The sequence below is a fragment of the Mobula hypostoma genome, chromosome 12 (genome assembly GCF_963921235.1).
Source record: "Mobula hypostoma chromosome 12, sMobHyp1.1, whole genome shotgun sequence".
NCBI classification, from domain to species: domain Eukaryota; kingdom Metazoa; phylum Chordata; class Chondrichthyes; order Myliobatiformes; family Myliobatidae; genus Mobula; species Mobula hypostoma.
In genome coordinates, this window is record NC_086108.1 from 2,653,207 (window position 1) to 2,665,611 (window position 12,405).

Consider the following 12,405-nt stretch of genomic DNA (forward strand, 5'->3'; position numbering starts at 1 on the left):
GGGTGGCTGGGGGTTGGAGGGGTGTGTCAGTGAGTGGGGGTGTGGAGGGGTGGGTCAGTGGGTGGTTGGGGGTCTGGAGGGGTGGGTCAGTGTGTGGTTGGGGGTGTGGAGGGTTCGGTTGGTGGGTGGCTGGGGGTTGGAGGGGTGGGTCAGAGTGTGGCTGGGGGTTGGAGGGGTGGGTCGGTGGGTGGTTGGGGTGTGGAGGGAGGGTTAATGGGTCAGTGGGTGGCTGGGGGTTGGAGGGGTGGGTCAGTGGGTGGCTGGGGGTTGGAGGGGTGGGTCAGTGGGTGGCTGGGGTTTGGTGGGTTGGGTCAGTGGGTGGCTGGGGGTTGGAGGGGTGAGTCGGTGGGTGGTTGGGGTGTGGAGGGAGGGTTAGTGGGTCAGTGGGTGGCTGGGGGTTGGGGGGTGGGTCAGTGGGTGGCTGGGGGTTGGAGGGGTGGGTCAGTGGGTGGCTGGGGGTTGGAGGGGTGTGTCAGTGAGTGGGGGTGTGGAGGGGTGGGTCAGTGGGTGGTTGGGGGTCTGGAGGGGTGGGTCAGTGTGTGGTTGGGGGTGTGGAGGGTTCGGTTGGTGGGTGGCTGGGGGTTGGAGGGGTGGGTCAGAGTGTGGCTGGGGGTTGGAGGGGTGGGTCGGTGGGTGGTTGGGGTGTGGAGGGAGGGTTAGTGGGTTAGTGGGTGGCTGGGGGTTGGAGGGGTGGGTCAGTGGGTGGCTGGGGGTTGGAGGGGTGGGTCTGTGTGGCTGGGGGTTGGAGGGGTGGGTCGGTGGGTGGTTGGGGTGTGGAGGGAGGGTTAGTGGGTTAGTGGGTGGCTGGGGGTTGGAGGGGTGGGTCGGTGGGTGGTTGGGGTGTGGAGGGTGGGTTAGTGGGTTAGTGGGTGGCTGGGGGTTGGGGGTGGGTCAGTGGGTGGCTGGGGGTTGGAGGGGTGGGTTAGTGGGTGGCTGAGGGTTGGAGGGGTGGGTCGGTGGGTGGTTGGGGTGTGGAGGGAGGGTTAGTGGGTTAGTGGGTGGCTGGGGGTTGGAGGGGTGGGTCAGTGGGTGGCTGGGGGTTGGAGGGGTGGGTCAGTGGGTGGCTGGGGGTTGGAGGGGTGGGTTGGTGGCTGGTTGGGGTGTGGAGGGAGGGTTAGTGGATTAGTGGGTGGCTGGGGGTTGGGGGGTGGGTCAGTGGGTGGCTGGGGGTTGGAGGGGTGGGTTAGTGGGTGGCTGGGGGTTGGAGGGGTGGGTCAGTGGGTGGCTGGGGTTTGGAGGGTTGGGTCAGTGGGTGGCTGGGGGTTGGAGGGGTGAGTCGGTGGTGGTTGGGGTGTGGAGGGAGGGTTAGTGGGTTAGTGGGTGGCTGGGGGTTGGAGGGGTGGGTCGGTGGGTGGTTGGGGTGTGGAGGGAGGGTTAGTGGGTTAGTGGGTGGCTGGGGGTTGGAGGGGTTGGTCGGTGGGTGGTTGGGGTGTGGAGGGAGGGTTAGTGGGTGGCTGGGGGTTGGAGGGGTGGGTTGGTGGGTGGTTGGGGTGTGGAGGTAGGGTTAGTGGGTGGCTGGGGGTTGGAGGGGTGGGTCAGTGGGTGGCTGGGGGTTGGAGGGGTGGGTCAGTGGGTGGCTGGGGGTTGGAGGGGTGGGTCAGTGGGTGGCTGGGGGTTGGAGGGGTGGGTTAGTGGGTGGCTGGGGGTTGGAGGGGTGGGTCAGTGGGTGGCTGGGGTTTGGAGGGTTGGGTCAGTGGGTGGCTGGGGGTTGGAGGGGTGAGTCGGTGGTGGTTGGGGTGTGGAGGGAGGGTTAGTGGGTTAGTGGGTGGCTGGGGGTTGGAGGGGTGTGTCGGTGGGTGGTTGGGGTGTGGAGGGAGGGTTAGTGGGTTAGTGGGTGGCTGGGGGTTGGAGGGGTTGGTGGGTGGGTGGTTGGGGTGTGGAGGGAGGGTTAGTGGGTGGCTGGGGGTTGGAGGGGTGGGTCAGTGGGTGGCTGGGGGTTGGAGGGGTGGGTTGGTGGGTGGTTGGGGTGTGGAGGGAGGGTTAGTGGGTGGCTGGGGGTTGGAGGGGTGGGTCAGTGGGTGGCTGGGGGTTGGAGGGGTGGGTCGGTGGGTGGTTGGGGTGTGGAGGGAGGGTTAGTGGGTTAGTGGGTGGAGGTGTTGAGCAGTTTCACTGCTCAGGGAATGTCGCTGCTGTTCAGTCTGGTGTGCTGGCGTGGATGCTTGGTCGCTTTCTCCCAGATGGGAGTATGCCGCATAGTCCGTGAGCAGGGTGGGTGGGGTCCTTCATGAAGTTCCTGGCAGGTCAGGCAGATCTATAGAAATGAATAAACAGGTGATGTTCTGGGCCAAGATCCTCCTTTAGGAAGGGGGAAGATGCCAGAATAAAAAGTAGGGAGGGGAAGGAGGCAAGCGAAGGTGAAGCCAGGTGGGTGGGAAAGGTCAAGTGTTGGAGAAAAAAGAATGGGATAGGAGAGGAGAGTGGACCACGAGGAAAGGGAAGGAGCAGGGGGCCCAGGTGAGGAAAAAGTGAGAGGAGAGGAGAGGAGAGTGGCGAATAGAAAGGGGGGGGGGTAGAATTTTTTGTTTGTGTTACTTTGAATTTCCAGCATCTGCAGACTTTCTTGTGTTTGCGATGTTACTGGCCTTTTTGCAACACCTTTCTGTATACACGTCCTTGATGTTGGGCAGGCTGGTGCCAGTGATGCATTGGGCAGTTCTGACTACCCATCGTAAAGGCTTCTTGTCTGCTGCAGTGCAGTTTCCATACCATGCAGTAACATATCATGTTAGGATGCTCTCTCCTGCACATCTGTGCAAAGTCCCGCTCCCTTCAGCGTCCTCAGAAAGTAGAGGCATTGGTGAGCTTTCCTGATTGTGTAGAATGTGTTGTGCACCCTACGAGAGGTTGTGCAAGATGTGCGCTCCCAGGAGTTTGAAACACCGTGGTGTAGAAAGAGTGAGAGTCATAGAGTCAGAGTAAAGTAATGCAGAACATTCGCCCAACTTTTGCTGACCGAGATGTTTGTAAATGTATGAGGAGCATTTAATGGCCTGTACTTACTGGAGTCTAGACTATCTCATTGAAATATTGAAAGGCCTAGATAGAGTGGATGTGGAGAGGATGTTTCCTATAGTGGGGGAGTCTAGGACCAGAGGACACAGATAGAGTGGGTGTGGAGAGGATGTTTCCTATAGTGGGGGAGTCTAGGACCAGAGGGCACAGATAGAGTGGATGTGGAGAGGATGTTTCCTGTAGCGGGGGAGTCTAGGACCAGAGGGCACAGATAGAGTGGATGTGGAGAGGATGTTTCCTATAGTGGGGGAGTCTAGGACCAGAGGACACAGATAGAGTGGGTGTGGAGAGGATGTTTCCTATAGTGGGGGAGTCTAGGACCAGAGGGCACAGATAGAGTGGATGTGGAGAGGATGTTTCCTGTAGCGGGGGAGTCTAGGACCAGAGGGCACAGATAGAGTGGATGTGGAGAGGATGTTTCCTGTAGTGCGGGAGTCTAGGACCAGAGGACACATATAGAGTGGGTGTGGAGAGGATGTTTCCTATAGCGGGGGAGTCTAGGACCAGAGGGCACAGATAGAGTGGGTGTGGAGAGGATGTTTCCTATAGTGGGGGAGTCTAGGACCAGAGGGCACAGATAGAGTGGGTGTGGAGAGGATGTTTCCTGTAGTGCGGGAGTCTAGGACCAGAGGGGCACAATCTCAGAGTACAAGGACGTCCCTTCAGAACGGAGATGAGGAATTTCTTTAGCCAGAGGGGGGTCAATCTGTGGAATTCATTGCCGAAGACAGCTGCGGAGGGCAAGTAGTTGGGTGTATTTAAAGCGGAAGTTGACAAGTTCTTGATTAGTCAGCGTGTCAAAGGTCACGGGGAGGAGGCAAGAGAATGGGGTTGAGAGGGATAGTAAGTTAAGCATGACTAAAAGGCATTGTACAAGTATTTGGACAGGAGGGGTTTAGATGGACATTGTCCAAGTGGGCCTCACTTGGTGGACATGGTGAGTTGGGCTGAAGGGAGAATGTTGTGAACTCAGTCAGCTCCAGCATGGGCAGTAGTCTACACGGTGTCTAGGACATCTTCAAAAGGCAGCACCTGTCATTAAGGACCCCCACCACCTAGGACATGGCCTTTCAACAGTCGCTAGGGTTCGATGAGCACACCCCTCGTTCTTCTGAACTAGGTATTGAAATATACAGCTGCCACAAAACAACAAATTTCATGACAGGCAGTACTGTGCAATAGTCTTGGGTACATGTATATATACAGTTAAATGTATATTTTGCAGAGTTCTGTAGGTGAGTGAAACGAAACCTGGTTCTGTTTCCTTCCATGCTGTTTGGCTCTACCTCGATCTTCCTGGCATGACTCAGCTCCAGTTTGATTTTTGCAACATGGTGCCCTTGTTGTTCCCCTGTATAAGGGCATAAGGCATTGGGGTAGAATTAAGACATTGGACCCATCAAGTCTGCTCTGCCATTTGATCATGGTTGATCCATTTTCCTCTCGACCTCATTCTCCTGTCTTCTCCCCAGAACCTTTCACAACCTGACTTACCAAGAGACAATAAACCAATGACCTGGCCTCCAACAAATTCCACAGATTCCTCACCCTCTGGCTAAAGAAATTCCTCCTCACCTTTGTTCTAAATGGATGTCCCTCTATTCTGAGGCTTTGCCCTCGTGTTCTAGACTCCCCACACTATAGAAAACATCCTCTCCATGTCCACGCTATCTAGGCCTATCAACATTCGATAGGTTTCAATGAGGTCCCCCCTTATTCTTCTAAATTCCAGTGAGTACATGCCCAGAGCCACCAAATACTCCTCATTCTGTGAATCTCCTCTGGACCCTCTCCAATGCTGGCCTCTCCTTTTTTAGATAAGTGGCCCAAAACTGCTCACAATAGTCCACGTGAGACCTCATCAATGTATGAGATAATCATGGAGTTGTTCTCGGTCACTTTCCAATGTCTTCCAGATGCAACTGTGTTCAGTTTCCAAGCTTCTGCACCTACTGAGCTGCCACAGTTGTCACCCAGAGTACCAGGGGTAGGTGCCTTGATCCTATCCTCTCCCTACCCTTCCTCAAACTCTAGAACATGGCATGATCAGCCCCAACCTCCATGGTCTCTTTCCTCCCCCTCCCACCACAACTGAATTTAGCCAGGGTCAAAGTAAAATTTATTATCAAAATAAATATGCATTACCATGAAATTACCTTGAGACTCTTGCAGGCATTACAGGAACATAGAGAACTACAATATAATTCATTAAAAATACGTAAAGATTGACAAACAACTAATATGCAAAAAAGGCAGATTTTAAAAGAAATAGTTTAAAAAATAATAATACTGAGAACATGAGTTGTTTTAAAAAAAAAGTCATCCTTGAAAGTGAGTCCATAGGTTGTGTCATCAGGTCAGTGTTGTGGTGAGTGAAGTTATTCATGTTGGTTCAGCAACTTGATATTTAGGATAATAACTGTAGCAGAATGTGGTGGTGTGGGATTTCAGCTTCTTGTGCCTCCTGCCCAATGGTAGTAGTGAAAAGAGACCATGATATGTTCTGGGTCCTTGATGAATCCACTGCTTTCTTGTGGGAGTGCTCCTTGTAAATGTGCTCAATGGTGGGAAGGGCTTTTCTTGTGAAGACCTGAGCTGTTTCTATGACTCAGTGGCTGAGCCCACTAGGGGATCAGCTATTCTGGACTGGGTGTTGAGGAGTGAACCGAATTTGATTAGAGAGCTTAAGGTAAAGGAACTCTTAGGAGGCAGTGAACAGAATTCACCCTGCAATTTGAGAAGGAGAATATATAGTCAGATGTATCAGTAATGCAGCGCAGAAAAGGGAATTAGAGGCATGAGAGAGAAGCTGGCCAGCATCAATTGGAAGGGAACACCAGCAGAGATGATGGCAATGCAGAAATTGCTGGAGTTTCTGGGAGCAATTCGGAAGGTTGAAAGGCCTTAATAGAGTGGATGTGGAGAGGATGTTTCCTATGGTGGGGGAGTCAAAGACCAGAGGACAGCCTCAGAATAGAGGGGGGCATCCACTTAGAACAGAGATGAGGAGCAATTTCTTTAGCCAGAGGGTGGTGAATCTGTGGAATTTGTCACTACAGGCAGCTGTGGAGGCCGAGTCATTGGGTATATTTAAGGCAGGGGTTGATAGAGTCTTGATTAGTCAGGGCATGGAGGGATTTGGGGAGAAGGTGGGAGACTGGGGCTGAGAGGAAAATGGATCAGCCATGATGAAATGACAGTGGAGACTCAATGGGCCAAATGGTTTAATTCTGCTCCTATATCTTATGGTCTTTTTGAGGCTTTTCTGTTCCTGGGCAGTGGTGTTTCCATACCAGGCTATGATGCAGCCAGTCAGGATACTCTCCACTAGGCGTCTGTGGAACTTTGTCAAAGCTTTCTGGGGTCATGTCGAATCTATGCATACTTCTAAGAAAGTAGAGGTGCTGTTGTGCCTTCTTTGTGACAGCACCTAAAATGTGTGTTGTACCCAGGAGTTCAAAGTAAATTTTCTCATTTCATTTTCTTGTGGGCATTCACGGTAGAACAAAGAAATACAGTAGAATCAATGAAAAACTACACACAAAGACTAACAAACAATGAGCAAAGCAAGACAAACTGTGAAATACAGAACAAACCAATAATAATAAAAAATAAATAATACAGAGAACATTAAAATGTTCAAAACATACTTAGTTCCACCACAAGGGCAGTCTAGGAGGCATTAGAATTTCAAACCAAATTTCTTTCCAAGTTAGAAACTAATTAACCATTCCTTGTTTAGTACATGGTCAATTTGGAAGAGCCATTTCTCTTGGATGTTAAAGGGATTCCATGGATCGGAATTTCAGGGGAGTATGAGTTGTCCCGATTACAGAGAGATGACCATTAGCTTTATTCGTCACCTGGACATTCAAAGCTACAGTGAGATGCGCTGGTGGCGTTGATGACACCAGAGTCCGAAGACTGTGCTGGCAGCAGCCCCTATGCGAGTGTCGTCACGCTTCCAGCAATGATGTAGCACGGCCGCCGCAGTTTGGACAGTGGGAGGAATCAGAAGCAACCCGACAAAACGCGTGTGGTGATGGGGAGAAGGTACAAACTCCTTGCAGGTGCTGGCGGGAATTGTATCCCAATCAATGGCGCTGTAAAGTGTTCGCTAACTGCTATGCCACCTCTCCGCCCAAGTCCCATGTGCCAAGGAGATCCCATGGCCAGTATTTCAGAAGAGTACGAGTTGACCTTCGTTACCCTAATGTTCAGTAACGATGACTGCACCAGCTATAAAATGCTTTGGGACATCCTGATGTCATGAAAGATGTGAAAGCCATATACATTCTTACAACTGCTTGACCCCTCTTGTTCCAGGATTATGTTGACTCCCATCCGCGTACCATCCTTCTGGATCCTTTGCCAGCCATGCAGAGACTCGCAGACCGTTTCCAGTCCTACAAGCTGATTCAGGAGCTGCAGAGCATGGACCAAGGTGGGTTCCACTGTGGTGAGGCCCAACACCACTGATCCCTGGGAGTGATTGCTGACCATTCTACCTCACTCCCGGCCCTTGTTCCCCACACACACACTCCCCCTCTCCACACACCCGCAACTGTCTGTCCACAATTGGTCCTGATACTCCTGGCCCCTTGTTCCCCACACACATACCCCCTCTCCACACACCCACAACTGTCTGTCCACAAATGGTCCTGTCACTCCCGGCCCCTTGTTCCTCCCATGCCTCCCTCTGTGTGCACACACACACACACACACACACACACACACACACACCCCTCTCCACACACCCACAACTGTCTGTCCACAATTGGTCCTGATACTCCCGGCCCCTTGTTCCCCACACACACACCCACAACTGTCTGTCCGCACAAATGGCCCTGTCCTGTCACTCCTGGATGAAACAGGAAGCCCGACCATGAAACAGCAGTTCCCCAGCTGGTGTCCTTCCTCTGACCAATAAAAAGATTAGAAAGATATATATTCGCTTTATTTGTCACACGTACATCCAAAACATCAAAACTTACAGTGAAACGCGTCATTTTGCGTCAATGACCGACACAGTCCGAGGATGTGTTGGGGGCAGCCCGCAAGAGTCGCCCCTAGGGTCCCTCTGACTTTCACACAGTTCTGTATTTGTCAATGTGGAGCAGAGAGAGTTTGTAAATCTGGTGGGAGCAAAGGATTGTTGGGAATGGCGAGGGTGGAGTATCGCGGGAGGGGTGTGGGACAGGTGGCCGAGGAGGAGAGCTGGGGCGGAGGAGGGGGAGTGGCACGGGTGCGGAGACACCCAGCACTGAGACACCAGGAAAGGCTTTTGGTTTACTGATCATTACAGCATGTCCCTCTGGTGCTTCCCACACCCTCCCTTTTCCCTTCCCCTCTCCCAACCATGATTCCCCTCTCCCTGTCCCCTTCCTACTCTCAGTCCCCAATAGAGACCCAGATCAGAATCAGGTTTATCATCACTCACATACGTCATGAAACTTGTTCTTTTTGCAGCAGCAGTACAGTACAATATGTAAAGTTACTACAGTACTGTGCAAAAGTCTTTGGCTCCCTGGCCCCCCCTCCCCCACCCCTCTCTATATCTATCTATTTATATGTGTGTGTATGTGTGTGTGTGTGTGTATATGTATCAAAGACTTTTGCACATTATTGTATGTCTTTGAAATGTGGGAGGAACAACACTCCCAGAAGAAGCGCACCTGGTCAAGGGGAGAAGGTGTTGAACTCTGATCACTGGCACTGTAGAGTGTTACAGCAGCCATTGCACCACCTTGCGAATGTCACCAACGCTAAATCTGTCTGTGATCCTTGGGTAACCTTTGGGTGAAAGTCGCTCGAACATTGTGCCCTTTTATGGTTGTACCTGTGACTGTGGGAACTGGTTTATTATGGTCGTGTTTGACCCTCAGTAGTTGTGGGGTTGAGCCCAAGAGCCACGAGGTAATGTTGTAGCTCTGTAAAACTCTGGTTAGACCACACTCGGAGTATTATCTTCCTTTCTAGTCTACTCATTATAGGAAGGATGTGGAAGCTTTAGAGGGCTATACTTAAGAGGGAAGTTGATAGGTTCTTGATTATGAAAGATCATAAGACAGTGGAGAGCAATTAGGCCACTTGGCCCATCGAGTCTGCTGTGCCATTTGATCGTAGTTGACTTATTCTCCACTCAACTCTATTTTCCTTCCTTCTCCACATCCTTATCTCCATTCTAAAAGGACGCCCCTCTATTCTGAGGCTGTGCCCTCTGGTTGTAGATTCCCCCACCACAGGGAACATAATCTCCACATCCATATTGCCAGTGATACAAAACCTAATTCAGATTTTGGTATCTTTCACTAACAAATTCCCTCAAGTGAACAAGCAGGAATTCATTAACTGATGACAGAAGTCCAGTACCTGCAGGTAGTCCGACTGGACAGCTGCCATCAGGTGCTCCTTACTGAGCTCAAAGAGACGGTCGGGGCATGAAGGGTTACAGGGAGAAGAGGCTGGTAATTTTGTATACCTCTGTCAGGAGGAGTTTGACAGATCCCAGTCACCAGAGATGGCCAGAAACACCACGCCACTTCTGTGGGCCGGGTAAGTTTCTGGAGCAGAGGAGATGCCACCGGCTGGGTGTGCTGGAAGCTGGAGATGAACTCTTGCAGGAAGAGTCAAATCCAGAAACCCCAACACTGTTCGGTCAGTTTCCTTTGGTGAGGGAGACTAGGACCAGAGGGCTGAGGCTCAGAATAGGAGAACATCCATTTAGAACTGAGACGAGGAGGAATTTCTTTAGCTAGAATCTGTAGAATTCAATTCCACAGGTTGCCGTGGAAGCCAGCTCATTGGGTTTATTTAAGGCAGAGGTTGATAGATTCGTGATGAGTCAGAGCATGAAGGGATACGGGGGGGCGGGTGGCGGGGAGGCAGGAGATGGGGACTGAGAGGGAAATGGATCAGCCATGATGAAATGGTGGAGCAGATGCGATGGGCCAAATGGCCTAATTCTGCTCCTATATCTCATGGTCTTATGGTGCAGAGGAGATTTGCCAGGACGCTGCCTGGATTAGAGAGCATGTCTTATGAGGATAGGTTGAATGAGCTAGGGAATTTCTCTTTGGGAGTGAAAGAGGAGGAGAATTGACTTGATAAGGGGCATAGCCAGAGACATTTTCCCAGGGTAGCAATGGTCAATACAAGAGGGCATAATTATATGGTGACTGGAGGAAAGTATAGGGCAGATGTCAGAGGAGGGTTTTTTACTCAGTGGTAAGTGTGTGGAACGTCCTGCCAAGGATAGATGTATGAGGAACATTTAAGAGACACTTAGATCAGCAGATAAATGATAGAAAAATAGAGGACGAAGCAAGAGGGAAGGGTTAGATTAATCTTGGAGTAGATTACAAGGTCGGCAACATCAAGAAACTGAAGGGTCTCCACAGTTGTATGTTCTATAAAACCTGGGTAACGCCGTCTGTTTTTCATCTGCTCCCACAGGTAACCATTTCTGTAATCCTCCTTATCTGGAGCTGGAAACAGAAAACCAGAGTGAGATCCTGCGACAGATTAAAGAACAGAATTTGTCTTTTCCATTCAGTGAGTGTATCCTCCCTCCTGTGCGTCCCCTCTCTCCTGTACGTCCCTTCTCCCACTTTGTCATCTCTCTCTCTCCCGTACGTGCCGTCTCTCCTGCCTTGTCATCTGCACAAGTACGTGATACAGATGCAATGAAAAACTGACTTGCAGCAAAATCACAGGCACATAGCATCAGTGGTACAACATTCAAAGTACAAAGTAAATTTATTATTAAAATACATATGTGTTCAATAATTCAATTTAATATCAGAGAATGTATTCAACCTAAAATTCTTACTCCTCACAGACATCCACAAAGCAGAAAAACTCAGAATGAATGACAGAAACATAAGAACCCCAAAGCCCTCCCCTTCCCCCTCGCCCTCCCACACACAAGCCGCAGCAGAAACGTCAACCCTCCCCCCTCGCCCCTCTTGCTCCAGTAAAAGCATCAACCCCCCCCCCCAGCACCCACAATGCAAGCAACAGCAAAGCCCCCCGAGACCATGTCCTCGAGTCTATCAAAAACTACTGTCCGTCCAACACTTTGACATCACAGACAGGCTCTCTCTCTCTCTAACGAGGGAAAAAGAGAGATGGCTCCTGCAGCAGCGAGCAGGGAGACCAACAGCTCGCTGTTTCGATGTTACAATCTGCCGTGTCGTTTCTCCAAGTCCCCCGACGAGATTCTCACTCACCGTCAAGAGGGAGAGATCACTCGAGTGCAGGGGCCTCCTCCTGACAGCAGCGTACGCTGGCAGCAGTGGCGTGGAATTGGGTCACCCACAAGGCACACGTCTTCCAGGCTGCATTTGCAGATATTGAAATGCCAGGCTGCTCAGTGAGAACCCATCACCCATAAAGAACTGTAGTTAAAGCTGCAGCTGTACCTCCCAGACTCCAACTGGACTTCAGCCAACTTGGAAAGAAAAGAGAGATGAGAAAAGAAGAATAAGTGTTTCTCAAACTAACTGGAAGAAATCGTCTGGGTCTGTAGATACCTCTGGCGCCATCTTATACAACCCCAAGATTCATTTCCTTGTGGGTATACTCAATAAATCTGCAGAATAATAACCATAACAGAATTAATGAAAGACCGCCCAACTAGGGTGTTCAACCAGAGTGCAGAAGACAACAAACTGTGCAAATGAAAAAAGAAAGAAATAATAATGATAAATAAATAAGCAATAAGTATCGAGAACATGAGATGGAGTTCTTGAGAGTGAGTCCATTAGTTGTGGGAACATTTCAATAGTGGGACAAGTGAAGTTATCCCCCTTGGTTCAAGAGCCTGATGTTTGAGGTGTAATAACAGTTCCTGAGCTGGGTGGAGTGAGTCCTGAGGCTCCTGTACCTTCGCATGAAAAAAACAAATGATATTAAAATGAACACAATTAGGACAAAAAAAAGGCCATTACAGTACAAAGTGGCCATAGTTTTGCTGAAGAGAGGTAGTGGTTAGGGTTGTGCAGTTTGCTTCAAGAGCCAAATGGTTGAAGGGATGGAGCTATTCTTGAACCTAGTGGTGTAGGACTGTAAGGAAAGAGTTAACTTTGACTTTTCCTTGGTGTATGCTGACATATGTAACACAAAATGGAAGTTTGTAAGACAAAGTAGTCTGGGATGTAGGGATATTTTGAGAAAGTACAAGGGAACAAGTCAACGGCAATGTTTTGAGAACTTAATGTGAGCGCCAATCTACAGCCTTGAGAGCAGATAATGATGACAAACCATTATCTGGAAAAGTACTGGAGTAAATATTGTTAGATTTTTTGAAGAGATCTTGAAGAATATAAAAAGAGACAATTTTTTTGTGCAAGGTGGAATCTTCTCTGAGGCTGGATCATGACCATAAGACAT

At 50.3% G+C, this 12,405-nt stretch overlaps 1 protein-coding gene across 2 annotated transcripts in view; it reads left to right on the top strand.

Moving 5' to 3' along the window:
• LOC134354565 (inositol-tetrakisphosphate 1-kinase-like) overlaps positions 1 to 12,405 on the top strand; it is a 107,922-nt gene that overhangs the window by 51,395 nt on the left and 44,122 nt on the right. For both annotated transcript variants that reach the window (XM_063063493.1, XM_063063492.1), the window contains 2 exons: positions 7,339 to 7,456; positions 10,468 to 10,566. In XM_063063493.1, coding sequence (XP_062919563.1) covers positions 7,339 to 7,456; positions 10,468 to 10,566 — 217 coding nt within the window. The remainder of the gene's footprint in view (positions 1 to 7,338; positions 7,457 to 10,467; positions 10,567 to 12,405) is intronic.